Source organism: Perca fluviatilis, chromosome 3 (assembly GCF_010015445.1).
Source record: "Perca fluviatilis chromosome 3, GENO_Pfluv_1.0, whole genome shotgun sequence".
In the NCBI taxonomy this organism is placed as follows: Eukaryota; Metazoa; Chordata; class Actinopteri; order Perciformes; family Percidae; genus Perca; species Perca fluviatilis.
In genome coordinates this window covers 27,187,748-27,204,051 of record NC_053114.1, presented here as the reverse complement: position 1 = coordinate 27,204,051, position 16,304 = coordinate 27,187,748, and the positions used below count along the sequence as shown (strand labels likewise).

The following is a 16,304-nucleotide window of genomic DNA, read 5'->3' as shown; positions in this document are numbered from 1 at the left end:
TGTATAAGAGAATTCCGTTTTTCCGCATCACGGAAATCATAGGGCCCTAAATTACATACCAATCATTATCAGTAAAGTTAAGAACACTTTACAAGAGCAAATTAAGTGTTCATATTGCAAGAAGCACTGCAGAACAAAACAATCAAAACAGCATATGTAATCTATTATTCTGTGTTCATCCAGGTGTGTGCTCAACTATCATAAAATATAACATTTGTTATTACTGTCTTTTGTGTGTTTATACAGGTAAATCGGAGAGGGCTCCATTTCCTGGCTATGGGAGGAATCCTGGAGCATCTAGCGGCCAGGTGAGTTCAAAGCAGAGCTATATGCAAATTTTAAGCCATAAATCAGCTTCTATATTCCCCAATATCATAAAACTGATTGACCTGAAAACAAATCAAGCAACACATTATCAATTGTTTCTATATTGGTAGTCCTATTTATGCAAGAATGTATCAAAAAGAGCTCAAAAGACCCAACATCTGAGATGGTACCCAGCTACAGACAGAGGTAGAGGTAACATGTAGCTCTTTTGTTTTTAGTACGACCAGTAAACAGCAACTGAAGGTAGCCCCCCCCCCCCATTTGTTCACCTTTTGTTCCAGATAGATAGACTGCTATAACTAATGACAAAGTTTTTAAGCTGCAAGAGTTTGATTCTCTCGTTCTTGCATTAATCAAACATATTCACAAAAAGAGTCACAAGCATCCAAATTTGCATGTGTCCTTAGTGGTTCCTTCCTGAATAGCTACAATAGTGTAAAAGAGGTCAGAGCCAGTGTTGTGTCTGTTGTGTCATGTGAATGCTGTGGCACCAGTGACACATTGTCATTTTACAGAACCTGGCTTATTTATTCTTTACATTTCATTTGTCTTACATCACCTCTAACAGTTTTTCATGACCTACATTTTTAGGTCTGCAGCCTATTACACTTGTTAGACCAGACTAATAGGCCTCTTAGCCCAGTTTGTTGGTGTTGTAGAAGTTAAATAGATATTGGTGATAGGATGATGTGGTCCGCTTTCAAAGGTTGCCTCAGTCTGTCCTTTGACACAGAATAAACAACAGGTCACATTATTATATTATTTCATCTTTATAATGATTTGATATTTACAGTAAACACTATGTCAATGCTTGCATGCTTTTTACTGTGGTATTATTTAGGGCAAGTACACTAAAAAAGTACTTTAAAAATGTAGTTATTGGTGGTTGAGTACAAGATTGTTATTTTACCATAAACAGATGAAGTAAACACACTTCTGACAATGAAAGCTAATATTATCCTTTCATTTTAAGCATTTGTGGGTTGGTTTTCTCTTTCAGTCTTCTGTAAGGTCGGACGTCGGGTTGGTGAGTCCGAGTCCAGTGACTCCATCGGGAAAGTCAGCTGCTCCTTTCTACTCCTTCACCGCAGCCAATCCTAGAAGACGTCCTCTACAAGATCCTCCGTCCATCGGTCAGTGCCATCTCAATGACTGAAAGAAGAAATGCCCTGAAAATCATATTTTATAGTTCTCTCTTCAGATGCAAATGTAGCTTATGAAATCAGAATCAGAACCTCACGATAAACAGAATCCAGCTGAACTTGTGTTGGTGACAGTCACTCAAGGTTTAAACTCCAAAAAACTATGAAAGGTATCCTTTTTATATTAATGAAAAAGGACATTAATATATTATCTCATTCTTTTTGTTAGCAAGTGGATACTCTTGCTACATTGTCTTTTTACCTAGTGCCACTGTGGAGTGAGTTTACTTGGCAGGGATGCATTTAACACAGGCCTCTTGAAGCAGCCTTGATTACCACAAACATGGTCAGTTTTTTGGTAAAGCTGGCAGCAAAGCTGGCACCCTAAACTCTCCATGCAGGAAAAACCCAGCAAACAAGTCAAGTTTTTTTTTTTTTACCAATACCGACACACAACCTGGTTTGGGGTCGAGATAGTCACTGGCCCTTCTCTCACTCTAAACTATTAAATTGTAGGTCAACGGCATTAGCCCCGGTTCAATGTGGCACAGTGTAAATGCAGTGAAAAACAAGTACTGTATAATCAAAGTGGAATTAGACTGGATAGAGAAGTGAAAGTGTGTAAATAAAGACACATGTCAGCACTCCATCACTCCATTACAGAATGAAAATGTAATTTGTATGTATCTGAAGTTGTAATTTTTAAAGGTTGTTGTTATGTGAAAATCACGATTTAATCACAAGTAATACTTTACTTTATACAGAACAATACCACAGAGTAGATTTTGTTGGTGAGTCTTAGTTTACAGCAGATTCATAGTTACCTCTTTTTTTTTTGCCTGTGAATGACTAGATGTGCTTTCATCTCTCCACAGATCCTCTACAAACAAAAAAGGTTCGCAAGGTCCCTCCTGGCCTGCCTTCATCTGTGAGTGGAAGATCATCTACCTCTCATATAAATAGATTTCACAGTGAGCTTACTTATGCAGACACACACACACACACACACACACACACACACACACACACACACCCTCCCTCTTACAACTTGCACACAAAGAGCGCTCTTGACATCACTAACACACTTCTTGGATGGGAATTCAGTTGCTTTTTGTAGCTCAGTGACACCAGTGATGCCTGTTAATTTAAGTTCTGACTTTTTATGTTTGTTGTTTCATATTAATATGTACATGTCTCTGTAGGGCACATGTTTCATGGTTGTGTGTGTGTGTGTGTGTGTACACATGCATGAATGTGTGTGCGTGCACTTCGAGGTGATTGATTTTCAGTGCTGCCCTGTCACAGTCTAGCCTCCTCACAGCCTCTCCTGGGAGAAAGAGAGGCTGTCAGAGCGGATCCCCAGCTCTGCTCTTTTGATGTTTAATTAGTCATTACGTAGCCGAACAGGAGGACAGACAGAGATTAATAGCACAGAATATCTGAAATTTCTATTGGTAATGATCCCGGTGGAGCAGGAACCATTAGGATGCAGAGAAGTGTGGAGCTCAGCTTGCATTCGCTTAGACAGGGGGTGTTGGAGTTCATTAATATGCATAAATCAGTAAGTCAGATGTTCATTGTTAAAACCCTGGTGGATTAGCAGGTTTTATTAAGCCTTGCTTAAAATTCCTAGAACTGGTACAAGACAATTCTTTTTTTTTTTTTCTTTTCTTTTTAATAAGAAGCAACTGGTTTACCAAAAGCCCACTCTTTTATTTCCTTAAAAAATGAAAAGGGTTTTCTTTTCAGATTTTTTTTTTGGTGAGGGAGTCTGAGACTGGATTTGCCTTTCAGAGCTTTGATAATCGTCACCTCTGTTCCTGTTACTCTGAAATCAAATATGGAACAGGCTGCTCAACATAAAAGGCTGGCATGTGTTTTGTTTCTGGATTTGTATTTGAAAAGAAGTTTGTCAGAGCATGAGGGAGAGAAGCAGTCTCTCTGACGGCAGCAGGAGCGTGTGCTGCCTTCCTCTTAAGTAAGTGATATATTTGTAAGGAGACGGAGTAAGGGAGGTAAAAAAAAATAGTTGCCTCGCGGGTTACATTTCTTTGTTGTGTAAATGGACGCTGTTTTTTTTTTTTTGTCAGTACTTAACACATGGGTGCAGGTGCGGTTCTGTGACTCATAAGAGTAAAATCAAGCAGTACAATGCTATATGGGGAAAAACAGTGACAGAGCATGGGATAAAATACAGCTTCTTCTTGTCACTCAGTGCTTCTCAGAAGATAAAGCCTGGAGCTCAAAGGAATTATCCCAGTTAGTCTTTGATCCCATTTGAAAGAATAAAGATGGTAGTGTTGAATAAAGGGCTATAGGTGTCTTATAACCTGCTGACAGAGAAAGGAAAACATAAAGCCGTTTTTTTTGTTAGGTGGTATACGTGGAAAATGTTTGAGTAGGAGGTTTTAGGACGTGTTAGGATATTGGTATTGGAGGAATAGGTGAAGTAGGGTGGCATGACCCATACAATGTTGTAAAGAGCTACTTGTGGCCCTTAAAAATATGTAAAGTGACTGTTGCAGGTTGCTGTATGTCTAAGGATGGCTATCAGCCAAGATCCATGTTTGTGCTGCTGGCACAGGCACTGGAAGCAGTGAGGGTGATGTAAAAGAAGTGTCGAGGGGAAGGCACACCTGGAGTCAGAGCTACTCTGCCAGAGGCAGCTGTGTGAAGAGCCTGCAGCCTACCTGTAAACCCTGAATGCAGCTGCAGATGCCACTGAAAGCTTTTGCCTGTGTAAGCAAGTGTGAGAGCCTCACCAGAGACCTTAATAGCTGCTTGATTTATAAAAAAAATCAACACAGTGCATCCTATCATTATGTCTACTGCTGGGAATTTTCTTATTTATTTATTTAATTCTGAAATCCCCTTTTGCCTCCAGCTTGTAGTCTAAAAATACATTTCAGAGTTTTAAATCAGATTGGCAATGTAAGTTGCAAGCCCAAGCATGATGTGTGTGTGTGTGTGTGTGTGTGTACACTACATGATGGAGCTGAATCAAAATATTTACAGGAGCAGCACATCCTCTGTGCATTTAGGCTTTGACACTGCAGTGCAACAGGATGTAAAGGCTATCTAGACAGGCCAGCTGGCTGATTGCAAACATTTAAATGTTTCTTCATCTTATATACAGACACGCTCCTCCCTCAGCCACACACATACCTTCCTCTGTGGTCTGCTGGATGTGTGCTTGCAGACATGGGATACTGCAGATGTGGTTGTAATTGTGTGATGCAGCCTTAGAAATTCTTATTTTCTGCCATAATTCTAAGGATTGTTTAACCTAGTTTTTTTCAGCTTTGCCAAATGAACAAGTGGAACAGTAATTAAAAAACTTTGCTAACAAATTTGGAATATCGCTTACCGCCTTGTGTAACAGAAGAACATCTTTAAAGTTCTAAGGCATGAAAGCTTTTATTTTTGTTACAGTAGACACATTGGCTATAATTGGCTGCCTGCATTATTTGACTGTATAGTACTGAGTGCTGAGAGCAAAGGACAGAGCATGCTGTCATTGGACAGGCTGATACGCTAAGGGATGCTGATGGGCAGCTGCGTGGGCACCTGACTGAAGATGGAAGAGAGAGAGAGAGAGAAAGAGAGGGTTTTGTGGCTTGTGGGGGAAAGTTGCATCTAGGATATTTATGGGAAGCTGCAAGGGCATGGTGTGTTTGTGTGTGTGTATGTTTATGTGTGCGTGAGTCAGTTTGTTTGTGTAAATAGTGTCCCCCCCCACACACACACACACGCACACACACCCTTGTCAGAAGGCAGCTTGATGTGACACTTCCTCCCTCGCTTTGGTTACGATATGGCTGCAGGATGAGAGAAAGAAAGTGGTGGGCTGAGATTCAGCTCCCCTCAGGGACTTTTTCAAGCGAGAACCCTGAGTGTGGATGACAAAATAGATTGACATTTGCTTTTGACAGATCACTCAGACACCCTTGTTTCTCAGAGATCTGTACTGTGTGAGCTGTACGAAAGGGATTCTGCTCTAGGCTCTGAATCTTAAGACCAAGAGATGTTCCTTGCAATGCTGTCTGGTGCATGACATTCAAAAGATATATTCTCTCTCTCTCTCTCTCTCTCTCTCTCTTTCATATCTATCTATCTATCGATCTATCTATCATAATATTGTACTACAACAGTAACCTAATATTCCTGCTGCTGAGAAAGCAGCTTCTTTTTGTTTGTTTCCTTTGAACCAGAGCATGCCAGGGCGTAGTAATAGGACTTGGTGAATAGACTGTCGATGAAATGCATCAGCAAAGCCCTATGTAAACATCCAGGATCACTCCAGGCCTTTATAATTCTCCAAAAAAGAATGTGTACATGCATGCAATTCACATTACCTCGTGCAAAGTCCACTGATTGAAGTGTATTTATAATTGTTAATGAGTCACTCTGCAGAGCCATGTACCCCAGTCCAGTGTCATTGTTTCACAGTGCAGCCAATTCCTAACACAAGTGTGATGAAGCAAGGCAGGTTAGGCGAGGAAAACATTAGGCACTTTTGTGCCTTCAAGGAGGTCAAACTTTCCAAACTGTTTTGAAACGGCAGTGTATATTCTGTTCAGTATGTCATTAGTCGTGCCAGGAGAATGATTGTTCACAGTTTTTATGCTTAGGGACTGTTTGTTATTTATTTAAGGAGCCACCGGAGGAGTTTTGGGACCTTTAGTCAAAATAGACATGATCCTCCCCTCGCCAATAATAATTTTTCTATGACCCTCCAAAACGATTTGGAAAAAAATGCATGACCCTCCCCCAATAATTTATTGATACCTTCTGTACTGGTTTGCACTTGGCAAAGATATACAGATTCCCATTGTTTTTTTACAGCAATGACATACGTGACTAAATCTCTGCTTTCTCATCTGATGCATCACACTCCTCTGTTATGGTGTGGTGGCCATTTCAGTAGATTTACTCACTAACGTTGTTGTGGAAACACAATAAGCATGGAAACTAAATGCACACTTCCTGCATTACTGCATTACTTCAAATACTAAGTTAATCCTCTAGTAAACTAGTATTCACATGAAACTAAACAATAAAACATTGAGACCATCCAGCAAAGGACACTGGGTAACATTCAACACACAAACTGGTTGCTATGGACTCGTCACTAGGCTTCCTCCACTTCGCCGTGTAAACAAAGTGGAATAAACGTATAAAAGTCCAAATCTACACAAAACCCGCAATCAATTAGTAAGCTGACATCAAATGTGGCATTTAGGAAACCCTTATTGCAACCTTGGCACGGTAAGATGTCCAGACTAGCAACAGTCATTTTCGTTTTTTGCGTCCTGCTGCTCCCATCGTCAGCCAGAAAATATTTTTTTTTACTAAAGCAATATATGAAATCAGATGTATTACCTACCACCATTTAGTTGTTTTGTGTTATATAAAATATCTGGTCATGCCAGACGTAATAATTCCACTCAGTTTTTAAACAATCAATTACCCGTTTCAGCCACCAGGGGAGCAGTGCTCCCCCTGCCCCACAGCAAACTCATGGGTCAGACCCATCTGGTAGCGAAAGAGGGCCGAGACTGAGGGCTACATGGAAAAATATGCACCAAACAAGCCACTTTGAAATTTTGCTGTTTCTATGAATACAAAAGTTGGGTGACCACCCCCAGAGTGACCTGATATTAGCATTGAAACAAATAACTACATGCCACACTTACAGAAACAAAACAGTCACTTCTGCAGTTCTAAGCAGCTTTCACCTGCCTTTAGATCATTGGTTTGGTTCTCTGGTCCACACAGAAACCGCGTGGTTGAGTCTCGCTCCTCTCATCGAGCCCACCCATATAAAACCATAGGCAGCAAACAAGCTCAGACAAGCCAAGTATATGCTGCCTGCCCAGTGCAAGATGACAAACCACACCAGACCTGTAAGTGAGTGCTGTGCTTCCTGTCATCAAGTGAAAACTTATATTAAACCCATATTGCTCTGTGTTTTCTGGATGTGTAAGGTTCTAGATAGTGTACGTAAGCTTTCGCATAGTGCAGCGCTTGTACATGGTGGCTGTTATGCAGACCTAAGTACATTTGATTTTTTATTCATTAAGGATGGATTTACCTTGTGTAATGCTGTTATAAGTTATTTGGAATTTATTTTAGGTGTCTTCGGAATTTCAGTATGTTGTGGGGAAACTATATATTTTTGAATAGGTTATTATTTATCCTTTATTATTTATATGTTCTGTGTGGGCTAGTTTTGCAGTAGAAACACGGGTGAATGGGACTTCACTGTGTAGTACAAAGTCTATAATGTGTATTCTACATGTTATTACTCTTTGTTCAGCCTGTTTAACTGGCAGGGGACAATATTTTAGGCTCCGACCTGACCCCAGTTAGTACGCTCCCCAGAGATGACCTCATCAGATGGCTGATTAGATAGACACCCTTGGTTTGACAGGGATGATGCTGAACAGTCTTGGCCACCTCTGGGACCCTGGCCTTTGTGTTTATCTTTGTTTGCGTTGCTGAAATTTACCACTGACATTAGAGGCTGCAGATAATGGAACAGGCAAACAAGCCAGAGGCCTGACCCCTTTCATCTGCGAGGAGAACAAGGAGTTAAAAGGACAAAGAGTACAAAAATAATGCACAGATTAAAGTCATTACTTACGTTCTGGCCTGTTGTAAATTATTTATGCAGGGCTTGCGTGAGTTTACAGCATTAATGCAAACCTTGATTTTTAGATCGCTGGCAGACTCAGAACACAGCCTGTCAACAATCACTAAGGTAGAGTCCGTGTTTGTAATTTAGAGGCCATCTGAGCCAGGCTGCTGCGACTGAGTACATCATTGGACCACATGAGGCTCATATTGTCCCTGAGGTTCTTAACTCCTGGAAGATGGCGTGTGTGAGGGGTAACTCACACCCGTTAAATGTAATGGTGAGAGTGGGTGACCATCCTGCTCAGTGTGCAGGATGTGTCCGTTAGTTTGTTTCCCTTGTTTTGCATTTGCTATTTCAAATATAATATATAGTTTATCAACACCAGTGAACTATAAGAACATTATCATGTAGATCAGTTCTGATTCTAGTTTCATAAAAACAGACTCTGATATACAGTACAGGCCAAAAGTTTGGACACACCTTCTCATTCAATGCATTTCCTTTTTATTTTCATGACTATTTACATTGTAGATTCTCACTGAAGGCATCAAAACTATGAATGAACACATATGGAATTATGTACTTAACAAAAAAGTGTGAAATAACTGAAAACATGTCTTATATTTTAGATTCTTCAAAGTAGCCAGCCTTTGCTTTTTTATTAATAAAGGAAAAAATTCCACTAATTAACCCTGACAAAGCACATCTGTGAAGTGAAAACCATTTCAGGTGACTACCTCATGAAGCTCATTGAGAGAACACCAAGGGTCTGCAGCGCTATCAAAAAAAGCAAAGAATCTAAAATATAAGACATGTTTTCAGTTATTTCACACTTTTTTGTTAAGTACATAATTCCATATGTGTTCATTCATAGTTTTGATGCCTTCAGTGAGAATCTACAATGTAAATAGTCATGAAAATAAAGAAACACATTGAATGAGAAGGTGTGTCCAAACTTTTGGCCTGTACTGTACTTCAAAATGGAAGTATTTATAATTCAGAAATAAATGATGCAAACATTTTTTAAATATTCCCAGGTGCAAATTTGCATTTTGTTCCACTGTGCCTGTAAGTTAGGGCTGCATGATTTGACCTAAAATCAAAATCACAATTAATTGCACATTTAATTAGATAACGATAAATGTAAACGATAAATAAAACAAATAGTGATTTTTTTTCTTTTTCTCATAGTTCATTGGCAAGGTTTGTACTGTAAATAGGCTGAAATATTAAAGATGAGATATTTTTTTGAATTCAAAAGTGCTTATCTTTGTGATTTTTAAATAATTGAAGGAAACACCCAAAGCGGGAACTATTATGGCTATTTATTAACAAACTATTGGGCTGGGTTTGCTTTATGAGAGTTGTGAAATTTAAAGATGATGTTGTGTTTACCACTTATTGTATGTGGATCCAAACAAGCTCAGCATTCTCTTTGAGTGCCTTTATATATAATACGGGGAACTAGGGGTCAGTCAGTCAAAAGCAACAACTAGAATGAATACAGCTGTGACATGACTGCATTCTTCTATAGCAGTCGTGTCGAAACTCCGATGCCCTGTGATGCAGTGTGAGACAGTCAGCAGGGTCAGACAGGTTTCCCTTGTGCTTTTCTTTACCTTCTATCACATCATCTCTATTTCTGCTCTCTGAGAGAAACGGTAGTGACTACATTTACATGCACACAAAATTCTGGTTTTTGCCCTTCTTCCGAAAAAGAAAATATTCCTACTGAGCTAAATTGCATTCTATGTTTATTAAGAATTTCTTACAATCATCTTAAGTTTAACTTGATGAAACCTACAGGAACCATAAGTTATTCCATTCATGATACAGCCAGGAGTTTGAGAGGTGGGGCTCCATCCCCATGCCCCACCCCCCCTCTGAGTCAGCCCTCTCTAATTAGAACCAGAGCTTACAGGAAACAATCTTCCTGTCTGATGACATCATCCCTAAATCCATGCATGAGATGGGGGTGACCTCAGCCTGTGGATTTGCTCTGTGTTTTTCAACACCCAAACAAATCCCAAGAAAAGCACCTTGTGATGACTCGAGTGTCTTTAGAGAGGGTAGTGTGAACAGGTGGGTGGAGCTGAGCCTTCATCTCCTAGACAAGGGGGTTTCAAAGTCTGACCCTGTGAGCCCACCCTCAGACAAAATCGAGACAACTATGTCCACCATAAGCTATTAGCAGTTTCTGTATGCAGTGCACCGATGTACAGACAACTATCACTGGATTACTTTGATATTAACGAAAATTTGAAAACATGATGATTCTCAGAAGTACTTGAGTTATAAGGAGTGTCTCTTTTCCTATGATTTCTAAGCAGATTTATGGATATTTTTCTTTTTTTTATAATAGACGTCAGGGATAATGACATTCACGAACAATTACAGTCACAGTCCCAGTGCATCTAGAAATATGTTTATCATGTCTCTGTGTTTAGAGTTGACTGAGTTATGACTCTAAGGGGTGCAAATCTTGACACAAATTGTGGCTATCGGGCGCTAAGGGTTTTTGTCACAGCCACTGCTGCTGCTCCAACTGCTGACCGTGTTGGTAAACCGGCCACATCAGTGGGTCAAACTACAATAACTTACTTCCTGTTGTCAAAATCAACACCAGCATGCACCTGTCCCTGCACCTCACGCACTATCTTTGCCTCACGCCTTTCCCTCCAAGCCCACCCTTCAACTCTCGCCTCACAGTCGGAAAGCCTCCTAGACTGAAGCACTGAATCATCCACGGAGAATCATTCAGTTTGATTCAATAAAACATTTTCTCCACTTGAAAGGCATAGACTGTGTCTCCTGCAGAGTCAGTATCAAAAGAATGGCCGCAGTGTCCTGAGTCAGCCAGCACTGGTACGATACAGTATGTGTACATCATTTCCCAAATGAATGCTTATTTTCTCCTGCTTTCATGTGTTTTCCTTGCAACACCGTGCTGTGTGTCTGGACTTGTTTTAGACCCCTTCAAACACTTCTATCATGACCATTTTCCTTAAAGCCTCAACTTGAAACAGCGCCAGATATAAAGCAGTAACCGCATGTAGAGCCAGCGTTTTGGACGAGTTTAAAAGAGTCCTAGAGAAGAAAGAGGGATAAATAATAACAGCACTAAAAGGGAAAGCATAATAAAGGCCTAGTTTTCTTCGGGAAGTGGAAGCTTTCATCTCTCTATTACAATAATGTTCTCAATGAGTCTACAGGCCTGTGTTTAGTCCAGGAAGCTTCGAGTGGCAGACATGAAAGGCTCCAGTTAGACAGGACAGACTGGGCTCTCACTGGAATATGGTATCTATCCTCTCCTCCTCTCCTTTCTTCTCCTCTCGTTGGCTCTCCCCTACTCCCCCTCCTCCTACGTGATAAAGGTAATGGGGAGCTGTGTGGCTCGCAGTGACAGTAAACCATGGTAAAATGGCTGTCGATGTTATGCCCCCCGGTGCTCCCCCCCATCTGAGGCCCCCAGGGTTTAGGAAATGGAGCATTATTTTCATGTTCCAACGTCACGAGCCAGCTTCCCTTTGCAGTTGTTGCATGGTTTACAACTCTGTGTTTACAGGCACTTCAGCTAAAGGTCTCACTCTGCCAACACCAAAACTCATATTTCACATTTCATAAATACAGTTTGTTCATCTTTCTTTTCCTCTCATTTTTGGATTTGGATTCATGGATATTTGCCTTACATGTTGAGTCTTCACATTCTCTTACTAATTACTCCTGATGTGTGTGTGTGTGTGTGTGTGTGTGTGTGTGAGCCATGTGTGAAAACAGGTTAAATGTGTTGCCAGAAGCTTGCGTTCTTACAAAAAGACATATTTTACCCCCCCTGCCCGTAAAGTCATTAAATCATCACAAAGACACTCTGGATTAAAATGTGTGGAAGAGAACAGGCTCACACTATTTATGCACTCATTTGGACGCCTTTTAATTCCACATATTAATGAAATCCAGCTTTGAATGAAATTATTTTAGTTTCAGTTTGCTGGGGATTCCCTGCAGAAAATCAAAATATTTTATGCTTGGAATTAAATTCTTTTTACTCTGCTACTTTTTTTTAATCCGCTCACACATTTGTTTTCTGTCCCGCCCACTTCGCTTTATCTTTTCTACACTCCCCTCCCCTCCCCCTCGTCCTTTTCCTCTTTGCCTCAGCACTTAGAGGCTTAAGAGAGGGATGTACCACATGAGCCACTCCCTTCTGACAGCAACCCCCTTCACACAGTGTGGAATGGCACAGTCCTGCTTTGCATAAGTTTCCTCTGAGTGGGTCTGTGTGGAGGCCAGTACTGGAAGAATTATTAGACCCTTTTGAACGGCTTGGATGTATGAGAGAAAAAGTGTGCTGCTGTAGTGTATCTGTATCACTTAAACTGTTAAAGCTATAATGTATTGCGCCTACCCTGTCCCAGGAATGGGCAGTAACTCTTTAATGTATTACTACAACGGGAAATCGGTGAGTAGTCTCTTTGGGAATGTGTGTGTATTAGACAGAGAAGAGCTAGAAGAAGTGTGTGTGTGTGTGTGTGTGTGATTGTCTGTCTCAGTCTGCTTGTCCATCTGACTGTCCTGTCTATCATTTTAGTATTTCATTTATTTGAACATAAAAGCACTGTGTTCTTGTGTGTGTGAATGCATGTGCCTGAGGCTCCTCTCTCCATTTCCATTACATCAGTTAAAGCTCTGTGACCGTACAATTTAATAATTCAAGTGTTTTGCTTTAAACTTGGTATGCTGCTTTATACCCCAGCTGTGTACAAACAAGTTCATATTCTAGGCAACACATTAAGAAAAGTTATGCCATGTTAAAAACTTTTTCTCATACACAGAAATGAAACATTTTGGCAATAAAAGTTTTTTTTGCAGCCTTGGATTTATTTTTACTGGCTGGTTGCTTCAGCTCCAAGACTGGGTTGAAATAATAACAAGTGGGAGTCTGGGAATGATTAAGGGAAAAAGGCTGCCTGTTGAGGTTAGACTTTCCTGTTTGCAGATTGAGCTCTAAGCACCAGTGTTGCTGTTATTCCATCTGTATTTAATCACATTGGCATTCTTGACACCACAGGGAGCCTAATGTGATTTCTGAACTTCTCTGTAATGATCTCTTTGATTTCCGTTACTCTGAAAATGTTCTCTGTATGAGTAGTTTATGGATGGGTGTGTGTGTGTGTGTGTGTGTGTGTGTGTGTGTGTGTGTGTGTGTGTGTGTGTGTGCGCTTGTGTTGCACTTATACTTGATGAGTTTTGAATCAAACTTATGTTATTGATCTAAAGATAGGTTGCTTGTGTGATGCAGAAAGTTTTTAGAATGTGTTCTTTTGAAATAATTCCTCCTGTTTCTATGGTCAATATTATCGTAAAAATCAATCCAGTGGACTTATGAATTTGCTCAAGGACACAGTTCTGACAATGGCTGAATGAGCTCTGTAGTGCATTTCAGTAATCCTTAAGCGATGATCCTGCCATAAGCAAATTACACAGGCAGATTGCCACCTGTCATTGCATGTGCTATTTTTGCTTTTACATAAAGGGTACATGAAGGAAAAATAAAGAGGATAGGCTTTTTATGATATTGTATTGAAAGGGTCATCTTACTCATGCTTGTTTTTCAACTTTTCCTTATAACCTGTTACAGCATTTCCTCTTTGTTCCCGCTGATAACTTTGATCTTTTTCATATTAAGTATTAACAGGCTTGTGTTATATTTGGTGATGCGGAGAAAATTGATAGCATGTGGACAGAACGGGCAAACTTAATGATCAAAAGCGCTTTTGAAGTCACACTTTTTTTCTGTTTTCCTTGCAAGGAAAAAAAGAAAGGTGGCGTTTATTATTTGCATCAACTTCATCCACATTAATTTATAATGCAGAGTTGCATAGCAGGCTCACCATCTGGAGCACTGGGAGAATTCACAGTGGGCTATTGGCTTGTGAGCTGGTGGCACAGTACCAATACAGATGGAGCAGCTCACTGATCTTTCTTCCGTTGCCCATTAGTGAAAAATAAAAGATTGAAATGAAAGGCCTGCAGTGATTGTTAGAGCCTTTTTTTCCCTGTTGTGTTGCTAAACAGAAAGCTTATCCCCCAAAAGTGGAATGTCATACTGTAAAATAAAGAGACAAGATCTGCTCTTTAAGGTGCCTGTTGTTGTTTTGTAGTGCAACAGGTTATACCATGCTTTGTGGAGGTTAGCTACCCCAGAAGCTAATCATTACATGTGTTGCACATGCACTGAAGCATCCATGCTTATGTGTATATGCAACAGAAAGTCAGATTGGGGGTAGAGTGGTTGTGTGTGTGTGTGTGTGTGTGTGTGTGTGTGTGTGTGTGTGTGTGTGTGTGTGTGTGTGTGTGTGTGTGTGTGTGTGTGTGTGTGTGTGTGTGTGTGTGTGTGTGTGTGTGTATATATAGTGTAAGGCGTGCGTGCGTGTTGGTCTATTATATACTCTATACAGTATGTACACATCAGTCACACATGTGAGTATTTAATGAGGTTCATTGATGCCAAACCCCAAATTTTTGTGGTATTAACGACTGGAAGGTGTTATTCTGCAGTGTGGTTGCTCTATTTTTAGAGAACCTGACTCCCAGCAGGCTGCTCTGCTGTCAGAATGTGCACTTGGATAAAATATTTTACCGCTCTGCTAAAGAAGAAGGAAACCAAACATGTTGGATCTTCTGTTTCTATTATAAGAGAACTAAAGTATCCACATGCATATTTATGTGCTTTGACTTTGGTAAATAACATATATTTTATATCTTTACATTTTTTATATAATCTATTATTTTCTTCTTATCTGTATTTATATTTGCGAGCTGTTTTTCACCTGCGGTTGAATGTTAAATTGTTAAATATCTTCAAGTCTAAAGTATTTATTTGCTTACGTGTGAGTGCATTTTATTTATATTCCAGTTCCATGAAAGTAAACTAAACAGGTTTTTGAAATTCTGAATAATTATAATTTCAAAAGCTCTATATGTTTATGTGACATATTGCCTTTCATTACTAATATAATTTTAGGACAGTAAGATTTTTATGAGGGAAGTTTTTTCAAACTCAACCAACTAAGTGTGAAATGTTCCTGTCGAGCTCATAGCCTTTGCAACATCTGCATCTTACTTAACACATTCTAATGTCAAACTAACTTCATTGATCAAAAACATCTCAGCAGTGAATGTTGGTCTTTTTTCCCTCGAGACATTTGTTTAAATGACACAGTTTAATGCATGAAAATACTAAGACCTTTATTTTCCAGAAAGCATTATATTATATACGCACAAATATTGAACAACGCCCCTCCAAGCAGGCTGAGCGGAGCAGTTGTTTGAAGAGGCGTTGTGTCTGTTGTGCATACTAAGCCTTGACTTGAAACAAAAATGCCCCAGAGATATGGTTCGATTCCAAATAATGACATACAGCACAAAAACAGGACACGCCATTAAGAGTGCCTTTGAACTCTTTTCTTGGATCTTCTTGGCCATTAGCCTGATTTTTCCTGATTTTTCCTTTTATTTTTTAAATTTCCCTTCCTTTCCTGTTATTAAGTTACATCCTCAGTGTAAATTGACTGCTTGTGTCTTAACACATGAACTTCAAAGGCAGGTATGCTTGGAGAAATGGGGGGGGGATTCATTGATACATTAAGGATAGTCTCAATTATTGTCATTAATTTTTCTGCAATACCTTCCCCTAATGTGAATGAGTGTTGATGCATAAATAGGAGCTAACTTAATGCAACTTTGGTGTTAACTGATTTTATTGTTGTACACTTGTAATACAAGGACACATGTTATGCTAGCCTCAGTTTAGGATATGTGAACACTGGTGAGAGAAAGGGTACAGAAGGGAATTTATTTTTATTTTTTTATTAAAAATCTGCTGATGCTCAAACAACTGGTGTAGGTCTGTGTTGGTGTGCTGATCCGTGTGAGTGACGGCTTTTAATTAATGGCCTTGTAAAAGGAAACCCAGGTGGGCCCTCTCTTCCATAGGCCGGCGGAATGAGGCACCCAGTGTTTGGGATTGTTTATTAATGCTTTGACTGGTTATCCCAGGGTAAAAAGAACAATTAGCATTATCCGCTGCCATATGCTGCCCATTGAGTGTCTGACAGAGGCAAAAAGACAAAAGCCCGGCCTCCTCTGCGAGGCTAACTTGAGATCTCCATGGAACTACTATCAACCCTGGGCAC

The 16,304-nt window shown here is 39.9% G+C and overlaps 1 protein-coding gene across 9 annotated transcripts in view; it reads left to right on the top strand.

Moving 5' to 3' along the window:
• The window catches only part of tcf12 (transcription factor 12), an 88,485-nt gene that overhangs the window by 49,032 nt on the left and 23,149 nt on the right, over nt 1–16,304 (top strand). For 6 of the 9 annotated variants that reach the window (XM_039795439.1, XM_039795437.1, XM_039795438.1 and 3 more), the window contains 3 exons: nt 247–308; nt 1,328–1,460; nt 2,345–2,397. In XM_039795439.1, coding sequence (XP_039651373.1) covers nt 247–308; nt 1,328–1,460; nt 2,345–2,397 — 248 coding nt within the window. Of the gene's footprint in view, nt 1–246; nt 309–1,327; nt 1,461–2,344; nt 2,441–12,332; nt 12,569–16,304 lie in introns of those variants that run through there. The other 3 variants (XM_039795443.1, XM_039795444.1, XM_039795442.1) reach the window with 3 other exon arrangements.